The 24259-nt window shown below is 36.4% G+C and overlaps 1 protein-coding gene, 1 long non-coding RNA gene and 1 other non-coding gene across 10 annotated transcripts in view; 1 reads left to right on the forward strand and 2 right to left on the reverse strand.

The window, feature by feature from the left end:
* The window catches only part of LOC147341381 (uncharacterized), a 71447-nt gene that overhangs the window by 31090 nt on the left and 16098 nt on the right, over positions 1–24259 (forward strand). The window lies entirely within an intron of this gene.
* PHF6 (PHD finger protein 6) overlaps positions 1–24259 on the reverse strand; it is a 48801-nt gene that overhangs the window by 18469 nt on the left and 6073 nt on the right. For 4 of the 8 annotated variants that reach the window (XM_086389251.1, XM_086389247.1, XM_086389252.1 and 1 more), the window contains 4 exons: positions 11972–12105; positions 11662–11705; positions 2190–2356; positions 1886–2029 (listed from right to left, as the gene is read on the reverse strand). In XM_086389251.1, coding sequence (XP_086245377.1) covers positions 1886–2029; positions 2190–2356; positions 11662–11705; positions 11972–12105 — 489 coding nt within the window. Of the gene's footprint in view, positions 1–1885; positions 2030–2189; positions 2360–11661; positions 11706–11971; positions 12106–24259 lie in introns of all 8 variants that reach the window. The other 4 variants (XM_086389249.1, XM_086389245.1, XM_086389250.1 and 1 more) reach the window with 1 other exon arrangement.
* Positions 11426–11532, reverse strand: LOC147341383 (U6 spliceosomal RNA). The gene has a single exon (XR_015160024.1). It is a non-coding gene; the product is annotated as a U6 spliceosomal RNA (small nuclear RNA).

Below are 24259 nucleotides of genomic sequence, written 5' to 3' on the forward strand. Positions count from 1 at the left end.
AAGAAAGGCAATGCCAAACAATGCTCAAACTACCGCACAATTGCACTCATCTCACACGCTAGCAAAGTAATGCTCAAAATTCTCCAAGCCAGGCTTCAACAGTATGTGAACCATGAATTTCCATATGTTCAAGCTGGATTTAGAAAAGGCAGAGGAACCAGAGATCAAATTGCTGACATCCATTGGATCATCAAAAAGCAAGAGAGTTCCAGGAAAACATCTACTTCTGCTTTATTGACTATACCAAAGCTTTTGACTGTGTGGATCACAACAAAGTGTGGAAAATTCTTCAAGAGATGGGAATACTACACCACCTGACCTGAGAAATCTGTATGCAAGTCAGGAAGCAACAGTTAGAACTGGACATGGAACAAGAGACTGGTTCCCAATCAGGAAAGGAGTACGTCAAGGCTGTATATTGTCACCCTGCTTTTTAACTTATATGCAGAGTACATCATGAGAAATGCTGGGCTGGATGAAGCACAAACTAAAATCAAGATTATGGGGAGAAATATCAATAACCTCAGATATGCAGATGACACCACCCTTATGGCAGAAAGCAAAGAAAAACTAAAGAGCTTCTTGATGAAAGTGAAAGAGGAGAGTGAAAAAGCTGGCTTAAAACTCAACATGCAAAAAACTAAGATCATGGCATCCAGTCCCATCACTTTACGGCATATAGATGGGGAAGCAATGGAAACGGTGAGTGACTTTATTTTGGGGGGCTCCAAAATCACTTCAGATGGTGACTGCAGCCATGAAACTAAAAGACGCTTGCTCCTTGGAAGAAAAGTTATGATCAACCTAGACAGCATATTAAAAAGCAGAGACATTACTTTGCCATCAAAGGTCCATCTAGTCAAAGCTATGGTTTTTCCAGTAGTCATGTGTGGATGTGAGGTTTGGACTATAAAGAAAGCTGAGTGCCAAAGAACTGATGCTTTTGAACTGTGGTGTTGGAGAAGACTCCTGAGAATCCCTCAGACTGCAAGGAGATCCAATCAGTCTATCCTAAAGGAAATCAGTCCTGAATAGTCATTGGAAGGACTGATGCTGAAGCTGAAATTCTAAAACTTTGGCCACCTGATGTGAAGAACTGACTCATTTCAAAATAACCTGATGCTGGGAAAGATTGACGACAGGAGGAGAAGGGGATGACGGAGGATGAGATGGTTGGATGGCATCACTGACTCAATGGACATGAATTTGAGTAAACTCCGGGAGTTGGTGATGGACAGGGAGGCCTGGTGTGCTGCAGTCCATGGGGTCACAAAGAGTCGGACATGACTAAGAGACTGAACTGGGGATGTAATATACAGCATAGGAGACCTAGTCAATAATACTGTAGTAACTTTGTATGATGGAGAAGGCAATGGCACCCCACTCCAGTACTCCTGCCTGGAAAATCCCATGGACGGAGGAGCCTGGTAGGCTGCCCATGGGGTCGCTAAGAGTTGGACACGACTGAGCGACTTCACTTTCACTTTTCACTTTCATGCATTGGAGAAGGAAATGGCAACCCACTCCAGTGTTCTTGCCTGGAGAATCCCAGGGACAGGGGAGCCTGGTGGGCTGTCATCTCTGGGGTCGCACAGAGTCGGACATGACTGAAGCGACTTAGCAGCAACTTTTTATGATACATGGTAACTAGTCTTATTGTGGTGATCATTTCATAATATATAAAAACATTGAATTGCTACGGTGTATGCCTGAAACATATAATGTTATAAGTCAATTATACTTTTTAAAAAGATTTGGGATTATAGGATATGCTATTCCTAATTCTAAAATATGAATACTGTGGAGGGAAGTTCTATATTTGGTCACTAGCTAAATGCCTTTCCAAAACTTGGATTTAAAAGCATATAAAAAGAACCATACTTACCATGCACTTATAATGTGCAGCTGCCTTCTTGGCATTAAATATATGCAGTTTTCCTCTTGCTTGATTTTCTTCCTCCCCTACATGACAAAATCCACATTTAGGCCTGGTGTCACTAGGGCTGCTTCTATGTGGAGATCGATCTCTCTGCAAACGTGAAAGAAAAAGAAAAACTTGAAAAAAATCCATAAAAAATATGCTATCAGTACCTCAAGCTTAGTTAACACTTCAAATGATTAACTTTACCTATAAACACAGGTATACTCATGTTGCCACAAAAGTAAGAATCCAACAATTTTCTACTTACATAGGAACTACTTTCCATTTCATCCGTTCCATGAGAGGATGTAGACCTGGTATCTTCCGACAGTCCTTTAAAATTAGTTTTTCGTGGCCTTCCTTTGCGACTTTTCTTTTTACTTTTAGGCGATGAAGGCTCCAGTTCATGTTCATTAAAACTTTCTTCTAAATCAGCTGCTTAAAAATGAACAAAAGCTTTATTCACATGGACCAATTTTAAAATGAGCATTAGTTCATGGGTCCTTAGAACATACGTTTTTCCTCAGAATATCACCTCAAGATATGAGGAGAAATGGTCTGTGGTATGTTTGATGTAACAGCCTAACATTTCATATAAATGCAATGAAAATCAAATACAAAGAAACAGTTTTATTATAATCATTGTAAATTATTTCCATCAAATATATAATTCTATGCAAATGAGTCTTGTGATCCCGACTGTGCACATAATTCAGTAAACATTTCAAAATACCAATAAGGGAAATTTTAGAGTTAGAACTTGTTGGACTGCCTTGGTGGCGCAGTGGTTAGGAATCCGCCTGCCAATGCAGGGGACACAGGTTTAATCTCTGGTCTAAGAAGATTCCACATGCCATGAAGCAAGCAAGCCCATGAGCCACAACTACTGAGCCCACAATTTAGAGCCCGTTAGCCACAAATACTGAGCCCGTGGGCCACAATTACTGAAGCCTACACACTCTAGAGCCTGTGCTCCACAAGAGAAGCCATCACAGTGAGAAGCCCACACCACAACTATAGTCCCCACTTGCCACAACTAGAGAAAGCCCATGCAAAGCAACGAAGACTCAGTGCAGCCAAAATGATAATAATAATAAAATAAATTACTGTTTTAAAAAAAGAATTAGATGTTGTGTTGTTGTTTTTACCATAGGTTTCAAAGAGTTTTCCCTCACACTACTGGTGAAATTAGAAAAATTACCCAAAATTTAAACTTACAATAACTTGGAAAACTACATGAAAATAAAGTAGGTATAACATGCATATGTGCTCAGTCCCTCAGTCATGTCTGACTCCTTGTGACCCCATGGACTGTAGCCTGCCAGTCTCCTCTGTCCTTGGAATTTTCCAGACAAGAATATTGGAGTGGTTTGCCATTTCCTCCTCCAGGTAGTGGTGGTGGTTTAGTCACTAAGTCATGTCTGACTCTTGCGGTCTCATGGACTGTACCCTGCCAGGCTTCTCTGTCCATGGAATTCTCTAGGCAAGAATACTGGAGTGGTTTGGTTTCCTTCTCCAGGGGATCTTCCCAACTCAGGTTTCAAACCTGGGTCTCCTGCACTGCAGGCGGATTCTTTACTGACTGAGCTACCAGGGAAGCTCAGTCACCTCCTCCAGGGGATCTTCTCCACCCAGGGATTGAACCTGTGTCTCCCGTGTCTCTTGCATTGGCAGCTGGATTCTTTACCACTGTGCCACCTGGGAAGCCCATGTATATCTGTGCTGTCTAATATAGCAGCCACTGGCAACATGCTTTTTTTTGAAATTTAAGTCATTTATAATTAAATAAGATTAAACCATCAGTTTCTCAGTCTGACTGACCACATTTAAGTATTTATTAGTCACATGCAGTAAGCTGAGTCTCTACTGGACATCACAGATACAGAATGTTTCTATCATGGCAGAAAAGTTCTATTAGGCAGCACTGTTCTATATAGCTCTTTAAACTAACATGAAAATCAAAAGACCTAATTCAACAAAGAAGTCATCTACAAATGAGCTAACCAACTGATCAAGTAAACAAATATTAAGCCCTGGTGGCTCTCAGATGGTCAAGAATCTGCTTGCAATGCAGGAGATACAGGAGACCTTGGTTTAATTCCCAGGTTGGGAAGATCCCCTGAAGAAGGAAATGGCAATCCACTCCAGTATTCTTGCCTGGAGAATTCCGTGGACAGAGGACCCTGGCAGGCTACAGTCCGTGGGATCGCAAGAGTCGCACATGACTGAGCAACTAACACTTTCACTTCCTAAGTATAAAAGGAATTTCTAACGTAAGTGGTAGGAAAGCTATGTTGCAGGCTGTCTGTACATACTTTAATGGATTAAACAAAATTAATGTAGAAGTTTCAGAATTGTACTTCCAAGCAATTTGAAAAGAATTTGTACCATTAATAGAGGTGTTTCATTTGGTTATTCACTACAAATATTTTATTCATTGAGGGTGTACAGTATATAAGACAATGTATTTAGTATTCAAAAGATATAAAAACCAAATATTCAGTCTTAGAGTCAAACTACAGAAAGTTTTAGGTACAGTTCTAATGCCTATTTTGATTTTTCTTTTACCATAAATTATTGACTATAATTCCATGGACTAATTTCTCCATGAGAAAGCGTATTAACTCCTATTCTCAGATGCTGATCTTTCCTAATAAATATTTTAAGGGTTTTTTTAAAGCAATAAAAGCACATTCATTATGATAAGAAAAGGGTAATTTAAGTAGTGTACTTGCATATATAAACTCCAGGAACTGAGAGCATTAGATCATCTGCAAAACAGTTACTAAAACTTGTATCAATGTAACTTTACCTAACTATGGTAGAATCTGAGAGAAGAAAAAGGGGAGGGGGAGAGTTTTACAGACAAAAATCTGGATAACTCTCCCTGTGAAGACAGACAAGTCAATTAAAGATATATTCTAATCTTAACACTATAGCAAATTTAACATCAGAACACACCATCTACTTTCTTTAAACATTTAATCTGAGAATTCTTATGACACAATTTCATTAAAGGTACTAGAATTACTGTACGTACCAAAAATTAAAATGAAAAATCATAACCAAATGTTTCACTCATCCTGGTACATACTATATCATATATGTAAAATACATAATATTCTGTCATTTACAACGAAAACAAAAGTCATTAGCTATAATACCTATATTATAATCTATATATAGATTATATATAGAATATATATAGAATATATAACTATATTATAATCACTATAATAACACTACATTGTCAAATACCTATAAAGAAATTACTTAACTGATTCCATTATCAGGCCAACATGTCTAACTTTCTACATGGCAAATCTGTCTGTCCTAAATATGAAATCATTCAGTATAAAATTTCAGGGGACTTTAATAGCAATAGTAAAAAAAAAACAATCACAAAAGATTGACAAAATTTAACTATATTAGACTCTTAAACTTCTCAAAGTAAAAATATAAGTGATAAACTTAAAAGGCAAACAATAAACTGGAAAAATATCTTCTGTACTTATGACAAAGGATTAGTATCTTTATGATCTGATAAGCTCATAAAAGATTAAGAACCCAACACAAAAATATGATCAAATAATTCATAGAACATAAATAGTTAAATACACTTTGAGAAAATTTGACTTCTCTAGAGTCAAAGTGTAAATTAAGTGATATATCATTTTCACCTATCAAAATAGCAATCTTTAGTTATAAAAAGCTACAATAAATCCAACAAGAAGTGTGTTAGAAATACAAACATAAAAGAAACCCTACAAATATACTGAGATAAATGATGCTTCTGGAAGAACCAGATCAAAATGAGAATGGTATCAGTTCTTGCTAACCTTATTTAATGAAATGTTGAAAAGACAGAACTTAAGTTGATTCCCCAGTTTTCTGGAACAGTAAATGTATAATACTATCTTTTTAAAAAAGATATCAAAATATACCATAAAGCAAAAGTACTTAAAAACACTGGCATAGGAATAGACACATATCAGCAGAAGAGAAAGCTAGGTTGAAAACAAACCCATATGGATATGGGAAATCAGAGTATGATAATGGTGGCATTTCAAATGAGTTGGGGAGAGACATAATGGCACAAATGGCTACCTATTTTCTAAAAACTGAGATTCCTATTCTCATACCATATGAAACAATTAGAGATGGAGCCAAAAAATCTAGTAAAATAACAAACTATAAATGTAATAGAAGAAAATGGAAGAGAATTTTGGGATTAGGCCACCTAAGAAGCCATTTAGTGGCAGGGAATGAATATCTATACTTTACAGAGAGCACTTCAAATCAATTTTGAAAAGATAAACCTTGAAAGAAAAACATGTAAAAGATAGAACTGACAGTCCACAGAAGAAATATAAATGACCAAAAAAATGGGCAGAAGCACAACCTTATTAGTGATAAGGGAAATGGAAATTAAATGAGATAATCATATGGGTAAAAGTTATAAGGCTGATAATATCCAGCAGAGGTACAGGGAACTGGACACTCTCATACAATATTGGTACATATTATAGTACTTATTTCCAATGTTAAATGCATAGACTGTCACCTGCCATCACCATTTCTAAGATTTTATCCTATAGAATCACTTGCATAAGTACATAAGCACGTATGTATAGGGAAGATCAATGCAGTTTTATTTGTATGTGGAAAAAGTAGATGTAGGTGTTTTTAAAACACTTTGTTTGTATTTATTTGGTTGCACTGGGTCTTAGTTGCAGAATGTGGGATCTAGCTCCCTCGCCAGGGATCAAAACCGGGGCCCCTGCATTGGGAGCGCAGTCTCAACCACTGGAGCATCAGGGAAGTCCCAAGGTGATTTTTTAAAGTAGAGAAATCTGTAAGTAAACTACAGTTCTATTTATTCTATGGGCTATAACACAACAATTAAAAAGAATGAGGTTGATCTGTATGCAGACAGAGAAGGGTGTCTGATATATCACAGAAAGAAAAAAACAAGTTGCACAACATCACCTTTATATATACTATGATGCCATTGTATTATGAACAGTGCGTATATGGATACATATGTAAGAGTGTGTGTATCTAAGAAAGGTTCTGAGAAGATATACAAACCATTATTAGTAGTTACTCAGAGTGTAATTCTGGGGTGAAGAGAGGGCTTTGTGAATTAATTTAATAGTACTATTGTACTATTTAAATTTTTTAACAATGGGCAGTATACTACCTTTGTATTTAAAAGAATTCGTAACATACAATGTGCTGAAAGGAGGGGGTCAAGTCAGCCACTGCTGACGGGAATATAATCTAGCACAATCTTTCCAGAAAGTAGCATGGCAGTGTGGATTGAGGACCTTAAAAAGATTAAACCTTTTGACCCCAGCAATATTATTTTGGGAAATTTATTCTGAAAATTATTTGCACATGAAAATGTGAGGAGGAAGCTAGTCACAGCACCTTTGTTTAAATTTTTCATGGTTGCTTACTGGTTTTTTTCCTATTCAGAACTGTGAAATATTTTACATTTTTTAAAGGTATCATTTTTAATAATAATTGTAAAAGAATTATCTGCATGAAAGAAGGAAAAATCTTCCTTTCCACCTTCCAATTCCAACTGCTCTGCACTCCCAGCTCTTGCCCTAATTTTCTTGCTTCCCTTTCTTCATATTCACTCCCTCCCTTCTCAAGGTACTACTGTTAAGTAGTATCTGATATTTCTTTTCTCAATCTCAAGGGTAGAGAGCTTGGTTTTGAATCCTGGACCTCTTGTCACAGACTTTGTGTCCTTGGACCTGAGACCTACCTCAGAGGGTTCCTGAATTAAAAGAGTTAAGGTACTTAATCTAGAACAGGGCCTGGCACATAAGACACGCTCAATAAATGTCAGCTGTTATTTTCTATGCATATGCAAATCCAAGCATACTGCTCTACATCTTGCCCTTTTCCATTTAATATATAAATGCAAATACCCAAAATATAAGACCTAACATTTGAGTTTTTACTATACCAGATGTGCTGTGCAGTTTACATGCATTATTTCATTTGCGTCTCGAAACTGCCCCATGAGGTTATATCAGTCATCATCCCCATCTCCCATTTTACAGAAGAAAAGTAAATTCAGAAAAGTTAAAATTATTTTGCCCAAGATCACAAAGCTGGGGAAGAGCAGAGCTGGGACAGACACATGTCAGTGAGTGACTTTATGTTCTAGAAGTATTAATACTGACTATCTAGGAAATAAACATTTTTATATGCTCCTGCAAGGTAGAAAACTGCTAGCTATACATATGCTTATGTATGCATATTAGTGCTCTTGAAGGACACAAAAGAAACTGATCCTAGATGTTGCCTTCAGCGAAAAAATTTGGAAACTGAGAAACAAGGACAAGGATGAGAGGAAAGCTGCCTTTCCAGTACTTAGTAAATCTATTCTATGCACCTAAACTTAAAAGGTTTTTAAAGACCTTGATACCACATTAGGATCTCCCTAAATTTCCATTTAATAAAAGTAATGGAGATTGGAAATTGCCAACATCCTGGGTGATTTCACTGTCCACATGGACAATCCAAGCAACACGTAGTCATTCAGCTCCTTAATCTTCACTAATGTCCTCCATCAACCACCTAATCCCTATAATCACACCCAGATACCTCATAATCACCTAAAAGGATTCTCTCTCTGAAATCACTGCCTCATACCGTGGGACCACAGATGATTGCTTTCCTAAATAGTTTCATTCTCATTGTTCTCCAATCTTACCAGGACCTCCAGTCTATTAATTCCTTTCAGTTTATTTTTCTCTAGCAAATATTCTAAACTTCCTATCCCTTTACTTCTTGGTTGAACTCACTTGGAAAAAATCCTGATTCTGAATGAACCAACTAGCCACTCTCTCTGTGCTACACCCAGGATCCCGAGTTGCTGGAGGAAATGTCACACAAGCTGACAGCATCATTTTATAAATTCAGGGTTACTAACCTCAACTGCTCCAATAAGGTCTGGAAACTTTACACTTCTTTAGGTCAACTTTCTCCCCTGGTCTTCACAACTAGTATTTCAAAACTTTCTCCTTCAACTTCCAACCCTCACCCATCTCCCTACACTTTCCCCCACAGAGAAAACAGACCTAATAGGAACCACCTATCTTCCTTCTCTCCTATTACAGTAGAAAGGTTCTCCTTATCACAGGGCAGTTGTTCCACCTGCACTCAATCCTCCTCCTTGTACCTCCAATCTCTTCTTGTCCATTGAATCCTTTCTTGTAAGCATTAACAACTAATCTCCCTCCCCACAAAGGCCAACTAAGTGAAAGAAACCAAGCTGAAAAGGCTACATATTGTATGATTCCAAGTATATAACATTCTGGAAAAGGCAAAAGTATGGAAGATGGTACAGAGATTCTCAAATCTGATATTTCAAAACACAGTTCATGTTATATCAAGCTAACAGAACAGACTGAATTATATAGTATTTATCACTTTAAGTATTAGTAAAGTAGGTACTGAGCCACAGACGGCAAATGATCAATACACCACCAAAGGTATCAATTCCTCTTTGCTCTATAGACTAGTGCTGTACAATTCTCAAAGACAGTCCCTGAAATACAATCCTATTACCCCCACCATAAATTATAATCATTAAGTAGAACATATGTTTCCCATTAGAATAATGAAGTAAATGGAAGTTGTTTCTGACAAAGCATCCAGTATCTAATAAATTCAAGCTAGATAAACGTGATAAAAGTCTAAATTCAATAAATAGAAATTGCCATATTTTTAAATTGCAAAGTTATGCTCTCAAGTTCTACAATATGAGTATATACACACACTACATATGTCACTAATACAGGGAACCCCAATATGCTATAAAGTATACACCGAACCCAAATTTCAAATCAACTGTATCCTAAGTTTGAATTGTAGTATTCCTGCCAGTTCTACTAAAAGAAAAGTCCTCTCGAAAAGTATGAATTTAGATCTTCCTCATTAAAAAGTTTCTCAAAGCAAAACGGTGGTTAAAATTATTTCACTTTGTGTAGTCTGCAGTGACTTATCTCCACCACTAGATGGTACTATCAGCTTCAGAAACTGAGGGAATAAAAGGGGCGATGTCTATAGGACTCATTGTTGTCACCCTTAAATACCCTGCCCCAGTATGTTGATACACTTGCCAGATCATTAAGTCTCAATCCTTGGTTTACTGCATGTGCTCACTAAAATTTTGAAGAGAATCAAATAAATACATTGTTAAAATCTGAAGCAATGAAAGGTGAGAAAGCTTACTCTTAACCTTTCACTAAAGGTTTTTCAACTCAATTCTAGAATTAAATGAAAAAACTGAAGGAAAACACTATAAAGTTTATCAGTTGTACTTTATCAATCAAAAAAGATTCTGTTCTTATATTTGTCCAGTATCTTTATTAATAATAAGTTTTTGCTAAAGACAGTCTTTAACCAGCACTTCTAAAGTATTTAGATTAATCTGGTCCTAAAGGGAAAACAATACTATTTTGTATTATAAAACCAAGACCTAAGAAATCAAAAAGGGCCACAAATTTTAATGTGCTAACACTGATAATTAGGTAAGTCTTTATAAAAGAGACAACTTCTTAAAACAACAGGCTCAAATCATTCTTAATTCTAAGCAACATGCTCTCAGAAGCTAACAAAAACTTGAAAGATCTCTAATCTAAATGAAAGGATAGAACAATCTCAGATTAAATCTGAGCTTTTCATATTGCTAGTAAGAGTATCAAAACCATCTGTATGAGAAATTTGAAACAAGTCAGAATTCAGTTTCAGAACTTTCCCATACGTTTTAAAGACCAACTATACAGCTTGGCTAAGAATATATAAACATGACTGTTCTGGTTTTGTACAAATTTAAGTGGAAACAAACCATAAAATAATTTTAAAGGTTTGTATTTTAAAATTGATTATTTCTTATGAACATGTCTATATTAAGGGGAGTGAAAGTACTTCAGTGTGAATAAAAATTCAACAGAAAGGTTGTTTATCACAAAATGTACCAGTATTTCTAGTCCACATTTTCTTTATCTGACAGTAGCAAGGACTCTCTATAATTATTACCTTTACAACCCACTAACATAGTCACCTGAACACAGAAACCCATAACCATTGGCATCATTTCCCCCTAAAGATAAATATATTCTCCATGTACTCTTTACAGGAATTTAAGGTAAAAGTTTTCTTTAAAAATTCAGATCTTTTTCACTATTAGTTTAATGTAAACTTTTCACATTAGTTTATCCAAATGCTTTTCTCTTTTTTTCCCATTGTTCTGGTTCATTCATAACTTGAGTAATTTTTATAGTGCCTTAATTTAAAATGAACAAACATGTTCTCTATACTTAAGTATCTTCATTATAAATCTTAATAATAGGAATAAAAATTCATTTGCAGATATAATAAAACTGCTCTCAAAAGGCTTTGAACCTCTGTAGGAACTGGGTTAAGTATTCTTTAAAAAAAAAAACAACTGAAGTATAGTTGATTTACAATGTTGTGAAAAATATGGAATGCTTCATGAATTTGCATGTCATGATTGCACAGGGGCCATGCTAATCTCCTCTGTATTGTTCCAATTTTAGTATATGTGCTGCTAAAGCAAACACCCGAGTGCTTTTCTTAATTCTTCAAATAGCATTCAATTTTAGACACCTCTTGTGGTGAAAATATAGTATAATTCGCTCATATTTTACTCAAATTTCCTCTTGAAATTAAAAAGTAGCTGAATGACGTACCTTCAGAATTATGTGCAGTTTTCTTGTGTTTTCGACAATAAACCCTACAAGAAACGAAAAAATTAAAAATTACCAAGTAAACAAACCAACTCATTTTTCAAACTAAGAATGAGCAGTATACTTCACCCCATTCACTAGATTCCAAAAACCTTATCGTTAAACTTTCTATGCCATTTCTCGGAGCAGTCAATTCCCTACCAAAAACACCCTTTGCAACGGATGATGAGATGCTTGGAATCAGGCACAAGTTTTTTACAAAGACCTAAAGAAAGTATGACTTTAAGAAAGCTAAGAGAAGTTAAATAATTACATGTATATCCCTTGTGAAGGTTTCTCTCGTATCTGAGCTTTGTCATGCAACGCACAGTGGTAGTGGTATGTCCTGTGACAAGTCTTCACGTCACAACCGATTGTTGCTCCGGGACAATGGCACAAAGAGCACATCTACAGCAAAACAATAAAATAGTATTATTAGTGTGTGCTTTTGCTACAGCTATGATATCAGGTTAGAGGCATAGCAAATCTCTGTCAAGGAAAAGAAACTGGTTATTGAAAAGTTCTGTAACTAATATTGTTATTTTTCTTATATTTCTCACCTAGAAATAATTCAAATAAAATTCTACTGGGAGTATTTTTTCCCATGTTAAACAACGACAAAATTAATGGAATATTATTGATGCTACTGTTGTATTGTGGTCAAGAGAAAATCTGAAATGCTGCAGGAATGTAAACTGTGGACCTTTTCACAATCCAGATCTTCCTGGAAATGAGTAACTGGGGAAAATGGCTCATACCAGAAAAAACTGTCCTTCACATTTCCACTTATCAGGGAGAATTTTTAGAAAAGAAATCTCACATACTATTTGGGAACCTGGTAAAATCAATTTCAAGTGAGGGAGGGAAAGAAGATAAAAGAATTAGGTAGATTTTTAAATCCCTCAAGCCCTAAAAATATTCTATGATGTCAAACTGATTGTGAAAACATGCTCATCTATTTTAATTTAACCTGTTACTTACCTTTCACATCATGAATTCAAGCAAATAGATAAAACAGATGCTTTCAACATATTTTAATACAATTTACCTCTGACTTTACTGGATAATTCATATTGTTTAACTAGCTCACATTTAAATTTAGAAAAAAATTCTTTAAGAAAAGTACATAACGATGACTGTTAGTGGTTTTGATTACCATATCATAGTATACTGTACTATGGTGGTGGTTTAGTTGCTAAGTCAAGTCCAACTCTTGCGACCCCGTAGACTGGAGCCTGTCAGGCTCCTCTGTCCATGGGATTCTCCAGGCAAGAATACTGGAGTGGGTTGCCATTTCCTTCTCCAGGGGATCTTCCCTACCAGGAATCAAACCCAGGTCTCCTGCATTGCAGGCAGATTCTTTACCCACTGAGCTACGAGGGAAGCCCATTATGAGTGGACTTTTAATGAGGCTCTCTCCTAAGCTATAAATGCCATGCCAAAATAAATTCACAGGAAGGTAAATCTTAAAAACTGTTCACTTTGTTTCTTGGTAGGGATGCCTCATTGGGAACTGTTCTCATTCCTCTTTACTTGGCCCCTAAGTAATTTTGGTGTACCAAGAGGCTAATGTAAATTCTAATAAAATACCTTCTATTTCTCTAAGCAAGTCAAACACTCAACCTTTCATTCAAGCTATCATTTAAAAAAGACTCCTATATAAGTCAGAAACAGAAACATTCTCAATACAGGTACTTCCCAGAAAACACGAGGGCCAGTGCCCATTATTAATGCTAAAGAAATACACCACTTCCTTAAATAAATACAGAAACTTCAAAGCAATACTGTAAAAAGAAACACTGTGCCAAATTATCAAGCAAGGCAAGTTGTTAAATCCTTTTGGGTGGCTTATAAATTGTTAAGGACATGGAACATTTGTACTCAGCTTATGAGGTTCTATTATTTTAGTAAATTATACTTCTAATTAAAAAAACATAGACTGATTATAGAAATTGCAGAAAACACAAAAGAGCACAAAGAAAATTAAAAAATCATTCATACCAACCAAGTGTAGACACCATTACAGTGTTGCAATGCTTATGTGAAAATATTTTTCTCTGTAATTCTATACATATGAGTCACCTGGTTTTTAACTTAATAAATTGAACATTACCACTACTTCATTAAGAGCTGTACTGAAAGTAGCTCATTTCGAAATTACACTGAAAATGGGTTTGCACAGGTACATTTGGAAAATATTGAATGCAATGAGCAAGCAAAAATAAAAGGAGAGGTACTGTTACAAATCCCGTACCAGCTCAGCACTGGCATACATATAGTGAGATGGCCACTTTCAGATACTGCTGGAAATTGGTATACTCTCTGGACAGCAACTTGCCTTATTTATCACAGAGCTTATTAAAAGTGTATATACTCTCTGATCCAGTATTTTTCCTTTTATTAACCTAGTCTACAAAAGAAATCAGACTTAATTTATATGCAATCATATTCACTGAAGAATTATTTAGAATAACTCCAAATGTAAAACCACCTGTGGAAAACAGCCATTGAAAAATGTTTAAATAAGTTATAGTACAACCATATGTAGGAATGTTCTTTACTCTTTTCAAAAACATTTTAATGGCATGGGAAAAGGTTTATGCATAATATCAAGTGAAAAAACAGGACACAAAGTTAGGTATGCAAATTATGACCCCAATTATGTTTATAACTTTATTCTTTGAAAATAGGTGAAAGTAAAAACAGTGAAATGCTGAGTGAGTATCTCTAATTGGTTTTCTGTCTCATAATTTCCTATATTTTCTGATTTTTCTACAATGGGCGAATTACTTTTGTATATGAAAAATTATTTTAAAACCATTGGGAATACTCCAGCAAATGATTTCAATCCCCATCTCTCAGTTTATTGAGAATGAGAAGGAAACCAAATACCAAAATATATCAAAATGTGTTTTGGTTGGTTATAAATTCAAATCTGCCTAAAGTATAACCAGTTAACTACAGCAACTCAGGACAAATAAATTTTTTGAGTGAGAAAAAGCTTATTCTCATTTTTATTTTGTCAGTTTCTCTCAAGGAAGAAAGGAAAGAGGAAGATATACCAATAAAAATGTTTTCAGAGAGGAAGATTCTTCTCAAGGTTAGGAGTAGGAATTTTTCTTCATTAGAATTTATAGGAAAAAGAAAGAATTTACAAGATTTTATGCAGCATTCATATACCAGCAGATATTTCTGCTTGTAAATACATTCTGGGAAGGTATGAAGAAAATACCAAAATATTATCCAGAATAAAACTAAATATGAAATGTAAATTTGCTTATATACCTGTGAGTACAGAATGGGAACACTACTGTTATGTTCAAGATATCATTGCTATGTTGCAACCCATATCATTGCTATGCTGAACCCTTGAACGCCTATGGGACTTAAGATAGCGTATTCATTTTGGCTCTTACCATTTTACTTCTTTGTATGACTAATTATCTTTGTAAATGTATAGATTTTATCTACTGATTGCTTCTAGACCAAGTTTTTTGAAAGATAAACACTGTGACTACCATGTAGCACTCAATAAACATTTTGATTTTAAACTTACTATGTTACTGAAAATTTTAATATCATATACCATATTTTTTTCTCATTCATGTTTTTAACATCTGCAGACTTGACTACTTATCTTCAAGTACGTCTAAAAAATATTTAAAAGTCTGATTTGAAAAGGTAAAATGGAGAACAATCCAGTTGAAGGGGCAGAGAATGAGCAGAGAGAATGAGGAAGAGATAAAAAGACAATTAAAGACATAAAAATCCCAATTAAAGTTTGGAAACTAGATAGGTGGCTAGTATTCTTTTCTTTTAAAAAAAATATGGATAATAAAATAGAGAGGACTTCTACTGGAAAAAAAAACAGTTGAATAATAGGAAAATAACCCCTGCCCTGACACAGCAAGGCACTACTAGCTGGCTGGACCAGAGTGATGTTATCCTGTGTTCCTCTTTACACACACCATTTATTTGCCCTTCAATCAGTTATAGGCTCTATTGGGCCCTCACCAGAAGTGTGTTAACCTGCCATTTAACATCATGCTTGCACTGCAGTCAGAGTGCTCTCAAATGTGGTGAAATGCAAGTTAACCTGATGGGAACACATTTTTCAAGGACAATGGTGGACTTCCTCCTTGAAAAAAGGTCTTTTCCCACATACCAAATACACATATCAAATATTCTGTTGAAGGCCAACTTCCTGTCTTCAGGATAGGTATAATGTCAATTCTCAGCTTATCCTGCCTATACCCTGATTTCAAGTTCTTTAAATAGAGGTGAAAATGTCTTTGTTGTTAATGATTTTTCTTTTACTTTTATCCCTCTATTCAGTTTGCTATCTAGTAGACCTAACAAATTCAACAATTTGTCTTCCAAAATAGAGAGATTAGAAAATAAGACTCAACAGATGTTTGCATAACATGGTATCTTTTTTAAAATTTTTAATAAAAATTACATATATTTAGGATATACAGCATGTTTTAATGTACATATACATAGTGAAATAATTACTATAGTTGAGCTAATTAACATACCCCTCTCTCCAATATAGTTGCCATTTTTTGGTGCATTGGTATAAGCCCCTGAAGTCTACTGTCAGCAAATTTCCAGGATACCACAGAGTATCATTAACTATGGTCATCATGTTGTACAACAGATCTCTAGACTTATTCATCCTACATTAAGTGCAACTTTGTACCTTTTGACAAACATCTCCCATTTCCCCGACTCCTCCTGCCCCTGGTAACCAGGGTTCTACTCTCTGGGAAGCTATACTATATTAATATTCAGTTGGGCCAGACAAGCAGAGTCTCAAGGAGCTAATCCACAAACAAAAGAGGAACGAAGTCATGCATGAGAGTAGATGAACAGAACTGAAAGGACTATGACTTAGCTAAAGTCCTGCAGGAGCCCGAGGTTGGAACTTATCTGCTCCTCAGTCAGTTGATCAAGGCCAGGACTGAAATTCACTCTACAGAAGGAAGAAGTCTTAAGTAATAAAAAGACAAATACTGCTTTGTTAGTAGCTATGGGGGAAACACAGGGAAAAACTCAAGACCACAGACAGAGACAAGGCAAAACAAATGAGATGCCAACTTCTAGGACAGGTAGAAAGAAAAGGCTCTTGAAGACAAGTTCTAAGACTTAGTTTGCCCTGCTCAATTGCTGTGTATCTACTATGTATGTCAGTAACTGACCACAAGTGTATAGGTATAAATTCTCATAGCCAAGGAGTTACTAATCTCAAGACACTTGTTCCAAGAAAACTGCTACAAAATACAGAGAATGCAACAGATTTCCAAAAAAAAAGTCTGTAGAGAAAAAAATACCAGAAGCACTTGGAGTTGGGACTAGGGTACCTAAGATATTTTCACAGAAGAGATGAGACAAAAATTAAGTGAGAGCAGTTTACCTTACACTAGTGTTTGTCACTTTGTATTTTTTTTTTAATAACAGAAAACATTACCTCTAGTTATTAATAATAAAATAATTAGGTCTAAATGGAAAGCTAGAAAGCAAAACTGAACTCTTAAAGTTGTCTAAGTCATTTTAAAAATAACTTGATAGATTAGGACCTTAAATTCTCCAAGTGCTTCTAAAAAACAGGGCCACTGAAAACTACTTTACTAGAGTGACAGACTAAATCTAAGCAGTTACTGAATAAATAATTTCAGAAGTCTTTTAGAAATCAGAGGGCAAGGAACTAATAATAAGTAAGCCTATCAAGCTCTTACTTAACCTAGTCTCCTGACCTTGCTCTCAATATCACATACTCCAACTCCATCCAACTTTATGAATCATCATTATTCTTACGATTGAAACTGCCCACCCTGGCCAGGCACCATAGTAACCATTTGCATGAGTTGTTTTATGACAGGAGATCCTGATAAGGAATACAGAACTAATAAGCCACCACCAACCGGAAGAGTTCAGGAAAGGTCGAAAGGAGACACCGCGTGTCCGTCCACTTCCCAGAACTCCTCTCACTAGCGTCCATCTTGACTGAGCAATGCGTGCACCACCAGGAAAGACTCTGAATTAGAATGATTGGCCAAAGACCACTCGGAAACTAATCCCATCACCATAAAACCCGAGACTGCGAGCCACGCGGCAGAGCAGTTCTCCTGGGTTCCCTTACCCTACTGCTCTCCACCCGGGTGCCCTTTCCCAATAAAATCTCTTGCTTTGTCAGCACATGTGTCTCCTCGGACAATTCATTTCCGAGTGTTAGACAAGAGCCCAGTTTCAGGCCCTGGAAGGGGTCCCCCATCCTGCAACATTATGAGGAATATAAATTCTCTTGTTGGAGCTTTTGAAATTTGTTTTACTTATCTGAAAGATTCAGATTCAGAGTTTTTCGGAGCTCAGATCTTTATGTTTAAGCTCTTCTAAGATGTAGGTCTTACAGGCTGAGGGTACTCTAAAGTGCCATACTGCTTGCTATACTTAATCTGTGAACACCAAAAATCCATGCTCAAATAAGTACCAAGACATCCCCCCCAAATCAGACATAGATTATTTTATATTATTGGTTAGGTTATCTTCCATTACCACAAGTAATTACATAATGACATAAATTTACAGTATTCTCAACTGCAAAGAAGTATTAAATGAAGGCAAAGGAGAAAAAAATTTGAATTTTTAAAATATTAATTTGTTCAGTAATAGCCAAAGGCCTGATTTTCTCCACCATTAGACTTGAAGTTTCTCTTTGGCCTCACATTTATTCTCTTTAGTCACCTCCAAAGTAAAACAAAGTTATTTTTCTTTTTATAAATGACAGGTAAAATATCTGTGCACATTTAATCTGCATGCCATCATCCGAACTTTGAAAACAATTCACAGCTCTGTGAATACCTTCATGCTGCATGTACACTTAGTTACACAGGTGATGATGAAGCCAGGGAAATCTTCCGGAAAAAACTTACCTGTTTTCCCCCCAAAATACTCTAAGGCAAGCCCAATTCGGCCCATCTCCTGTCTTCACAAAGAAAGTTTTACTGGAACACAATCACACTCCCTTCTTTGGGTACTGTCTATAACTGCAACTGCAACAATATGGCTAGCAAAACCTTAAATATTAATTATCTAATCCTTTATACAAAGTGCGCCAACCCCTGTCCTAAGGCAATGATCCATAACTGAGTGCTCATCAAAAATCATTTGGGAACCTTTTTAAACCCACTCACCCTCCTTTCTGATTGCTGGTTAAGTATCCCTGATCTAAGGATTTAGTAGCACTATTAAGTCCGTGGGCATTTTGTGCTTCTTTGTATGTAGTAAGCAGTGGTAACATTCTATACACTTTGGGTGCTTCATTTTACCCTTAATGAATGCCAAATAAGCCACATACTCTAAATAGCACTGGAGGTGATATACGTATAATTATGGCTGATTTGCATTGTTGTATGGCAGAAACCAACACAACATTGTAAAGCAATTTTCTTCCAATTAAAAAATAAATTTAAAACATAGCACTGGCATTTACTACTCTGTACTTGTTAAAAAGTACTTCCTCCTCCTTGAAACTGTTCCCTCTTTGAGTTCTACAGTATCATTTTCCCAGTGGAACACACTTTAAATGTCACTCTCTCTGAAGTCTTCTGATTTCTCAGGTAAAATTAATTACGGTCCTCTCTCCCAGATCTCCTGTGGCATTCTTTACATTCTAGGCTAAAGTACATGTATTCATGATCGCATACAAAGTGCCTAACATTGTGCTTGGTACAAAGTAGGTGCTTAATTAAGTATCTGATAAATGGACAGACAGATGATTTCTAGACTCTGGATAGAGGCTTTGAATACAATGCCTAAGGAAAACAACAAAAATTTAACACCCTACTGGGAGAGTGAAGGTTGAAGAAACATGGAAACGCCCTTGTTTGAGGCATACACAGCTCTTCACCATCCTGAACAAATAAGCAACCCGATCTTTCCTTCTAGATTTCTCTCATTCCTCTTCAAACAGCTAGAATTGCAAACAACACTAAAACACTGATTAACCAAAACAGAGGAATTTTATGCCTATACTCTTATCTCCATGGGCAATTTACACCTAGCCCATTATTAAAGCTTCACACTATTGTCCCATTGAAGCCCTTCCCTCCTTCAAATTCAGCCAATTAAGGAGTGCCCACTTAATAGAGTACAATTGAGCACAAATGAGATGTCAAGCACCGTGCTAAGTGTTTTCCATGCATTCCCCAGCCCCCACCCCCACTTAATCCTATGCTGGGCAAAAAGAATAGTCTTTGCTCTCCCAGAGCTCACAACACAGTGGAGAAGAAAGGCTTGCGCACGTGTAACAAATACAATGCAGGGTGTCAAACCCTGTGTCAAAGATGAAGGTCGAGTTGGACTCAAAAACCAGAGTTCTGAGAGGCAGCTAGGAGATGAATAACGTCAGTACATGCACAGCAGTGGGGGACAAGTGGAGGATATTCAGGAAACAGCTAGAATGAGATAGGGGATGAGATAAACAATGGAAATGGTGGGTTAAGTTATGCATTCTGAAGGGTAGATATTCTATAGGCAGAAAGGAATCAGTAAAGGTTTGGAGTCAGGGAGTGAGTGGTATTAGGTTATAAAGGTAGAGATCAAGTAATTACCAGCAGTATGCTGGAAGGATGGAAAGAGGAAGACTGGATATAGGGTCGCAATAAGAAAGAATGCTGAGACATCCCAGAAATAGAATCGATGTGAGTAATATGGAAGGAAGGTATAAAGGATTCAGAAAGAGAATCGGGTTTCAGGGCAGGGAGATGATGAACAGTGGAATAGACAGGTTGAGTTTAAGATGCCTGCAGGACATCCAGGTACAGCAGACAAGTATGCTGCCGTTATTGTATTTCATTTTCCACAATGTATATCACTTGTCTCCTGAAAAATCCTGCTTTGCCCTTCCCTTCCCTTCTTACCTGACTTGAAATCCTGTCTAACGTTTACAGACCCTGAAATCATCCCACCTTTCTCAATTCTAATCTATTACTGCCAGTCTCAGTGGCCCATTCTCATATAGTTAACCTATTTCATGGACTCATACTTTTTTTCCCTTTTAAATCTTACCATCTCTGGGATATAGTCTTAGCTACTTAAATTGGCATGACTCCTCCCACACAAAATAAAAAGGTGTATCTATAAATTGTCATACTGCAGATTCATATATGCAGATCATATCTAGATTATGATCTCTCAAAACCAGATATCCTGTTTCGCTGGGGTGCCAAGCACTCAACTGGTAGTGAGTAAACAACAAAGTCAATATGTAGAATTATAGAATTGGTCTTTTTATTTTCAGAGGCTACTAAAAATATCTTGCAAGTAACAGAGACTCAGAATATTCTTAGATAGTATGTAGGTAGGATTTTTGTTCTAAAAACTAACAATGCTATTAACAGACTATATTAATAGCAGCCTGATAATGTCCCAAATTCAGTATTATTTCCATCTTTATTAGAAAACTATTAAGCTTTAATTGTAAAATGTGATTTGGGGTTAGGGAGCTTAAAGACAGTCTAGTATAGCCTAGTGATTAAGAGTTCTGGCTTTGGAGTTAACTGGCCCTGGATTCAAATTCTAGCTCTGCCACTTACCAGCTATATGATCACAGTCAGGTTACTTCTCTGAGCCTCAGGTTCCTAATCTGTTAAGTGAGACTAAATACCTTCCTATCTCACAATATGACTGTGAGGATTAAAAAGGATCATGTATTTAAAGTACTTAGCCCAGTCCCTAGCACATACTAAATGTTCAATAAATGTTAGCTATCTCTGCTACTGAAGAAGAAAACAGGAAAAAATGTTCAGAGGATTTCTCAAGACGTGAGAAAAATTTAGTTTAAAAAGGAGAAAGTTTAGGAATGATCTGAGGATAGTTATCAAGTATATGAAGGACTTTTCATTCTTAACACAGGAAAAAAAATACTTCCCTTAATGGAAAGAGACAGACCTAGAATAAATGACTCTAAATTAAATGAGATATTTGATTTATATAGAAGGACGAATTTCTCAACTGTGAAGAGTGTTATATAATACTGGTCCTGTTTCAGCTTGCTTGGGTAGAATCACAATTTCTTAATATATTTAAATATAAGATAGACAAAAAAAAATCTGTTATATGGCTTGTAGGTAATCTTGCCTAAGGGGAAGGAAAGTGAAATGGCTTCTTAACCCCTTTCGGTCTTAAGAGTTCTTGATACATTTGACACAGGTACCAATTAAAACAGTTCATTATTTGATGTAGATATTTTTGGGGGGGGGAGATGGATTTTAGTTCCCTGACCAGGGCTCGAACCTGGGCCCAGCAGTGAAAGCGAGTTCTGATCACTGGGCTACCAGGGAATTCCCGCATAGATACTCTTAATGATCTCAACACCTAGCTCCATTCATCAAGAGTATGTTCTTCAATATTCCTCCCAAGTGTCTCCTTAAACAAAACGAAAACAGCAACAATAACTCATAATTTTACTTGGAAATTTGCATTTCTTGGCTAGATAGCTGGAGAATAAGAGTAAATGGTACAGATGTTGTATCTCCACATATGGATTCAACAGGAACTAGAAACCATTCTGGAAAAAACAATTTGTCTTAATTGCAAAAAGACTTTCAAATTATAAAAACCTTATATGCTGGCAAATGTCTTGATGTAAAAGAGATAAACATGTTCATGCAGAATGGCTTTTCTCTCCAATTCTTATGGCTGACGTGATAATCTTGGAAAGTGGACTATGGCAGCAAGAACACAGAAACTAGCCACCTGTACCTTCTTTTTTGTGGCTTCCCATCCTTTCAAGACTCTGACGCACCTGGCCACCTATATATTCACACCTTACATCCAAGCCTCTTCTCTTCATGGTTTTCTTTGGGGCAAGCACGAGATACAGACTGGAACCTGCCTTAAAAGGACCTATGGACCAGCACTCTTGCCTTTCATTACTTTCAATGGATATTGACCCACTTCTCACCTAGGAATCTAGATGAAAAAGAGCCAGGGCAAACAGACTCACAAGATAAAACGCCTTAAAAAGTGAATTGTGCTTAGTTGCTCAGTTGTGTCCAACTCTTCGTGATCCCATGGACTGTAGTCCACCAGACTCCTCTGTCCATAGGAATTCTCCAATCAAGAATACTGGAGTGGGTTGCCATGCCTTCCTCCAGGGGATTCTGCCATATGGCAGGTGGATTCTTTACCATATGAGCCACCAGGGAAGCCCAAAAAGTCAATTAGGGAAGCTGATTATCTAGTTTTCACACAGTTTACCTACTTACATGAAACTCTTCACTTTTTGTCTTTCTTTCTGATTTATGCCCTTTTAATTGCTTAGATAAATCTACACAGGGAAAAGTAAAGAAGAAAACCAAAACCTGGAATTTTGGTTACTCAGTAATATTTCATGTAAAAATGATATAATGGAAGGGCCAAAACTAAGGGTAAAAAGGAGACTTAAAAATTATTTCAAAATTTAACATATAAATGCTACTCTAGTCCTAGGCCCTATGTAAATTATGCAAACCTGGCTCAAAAGTTCTCTCCTTCTGCCACTATTACTCAAGGCTGGATGCCCACAGCCTCAAAATTTAGGCTGCAAAACACCTTTCCTAAGGAACTTCCCTGGCAGTCCAATGGCTAAGACTCTGCTATATCACTGCCAAGGGAGCGGGTTCAATCCCTGGTTGGGGAGTGTCAAAAAAGAAAAGAAAAGAAAAAAAAAACCTTCCCTAAGGTAAAACTCTTTACATCTTCTCTAGCATGTTTTAGTTATGCAACATCACTGTATAGCAAGCAGTGATACAGCATTATCCATTTATACTGCTGGTAAAAATACAAATAAGGTAATGACTTGTCTAAAGTTACATAATATATCAGTGGCAGCTATTAGCAAAACAGGCCTCATGAATTCTCAACCCAGTAGGCTTTTCATTAGCCTACAACAATGTTAGCAGGGTCTTATTATTACTTATGAACAATAACTACAACAGGGCTGCCATTTTTAAAATCTTAACTATGTGCAGGCACCATGCTAGGTCCTCTACAGTTTCTTTTTAATTCTCACAATATCCCTGGGAGGCAGGGACTGTCGTTATATCCTTTAGGCAGGTGAAGAAAACACGGCTTAGAGAAGTAAAGAACTTGTGCAGAGTCACCCAGCTAGTCGGTAAGAGAGCTGGGATTCAAATCCCCGTCTGTTACTACAGCTTGTGGTCTTAACCTCCAGTACTGTTCTACTCCCTAGATCAAGGAATAAGCTTAGTTATGTATAACTCACTAGGGCAAAAAAATTAACTCCCTACATCTTGCCATTAAAAATTAATCAAGACAATTTATAATAGTGAAATCTGTACAAAGTTCTGATGCTGTCTGCACAAAGGGGAAATTTTACCTAATTTAAGTAAATTAAGTCTCCACTGAATTTAGCAATACTGATAGATGTATGTTGCTGCTTCTTATAAAAATAGGCATCGCATTTGTTAGTAACACAGTAACCTCAGGGACCAAAACTGCTCCGGTTCTGACTAGAGCAGCCGCATAGAATAACAACAATGCTAACAAGTCAGGGTGT

The sequence above is a fragment of the Bos grunniens genome, chromosome X (genome assembly GCF_055505025.1).
Source record: "Bos grunniens cultivar Pamir isolate PY7600 chromosome X, Bosgru_T2T1.0, whole genome shotgun sequence".
Classification (NCBI taxonomy): Eukaryota; Metazoa; Chordata; class Mammalia; order Artiodactyla; family Bovidae; genus Bos; species Bos grunniens.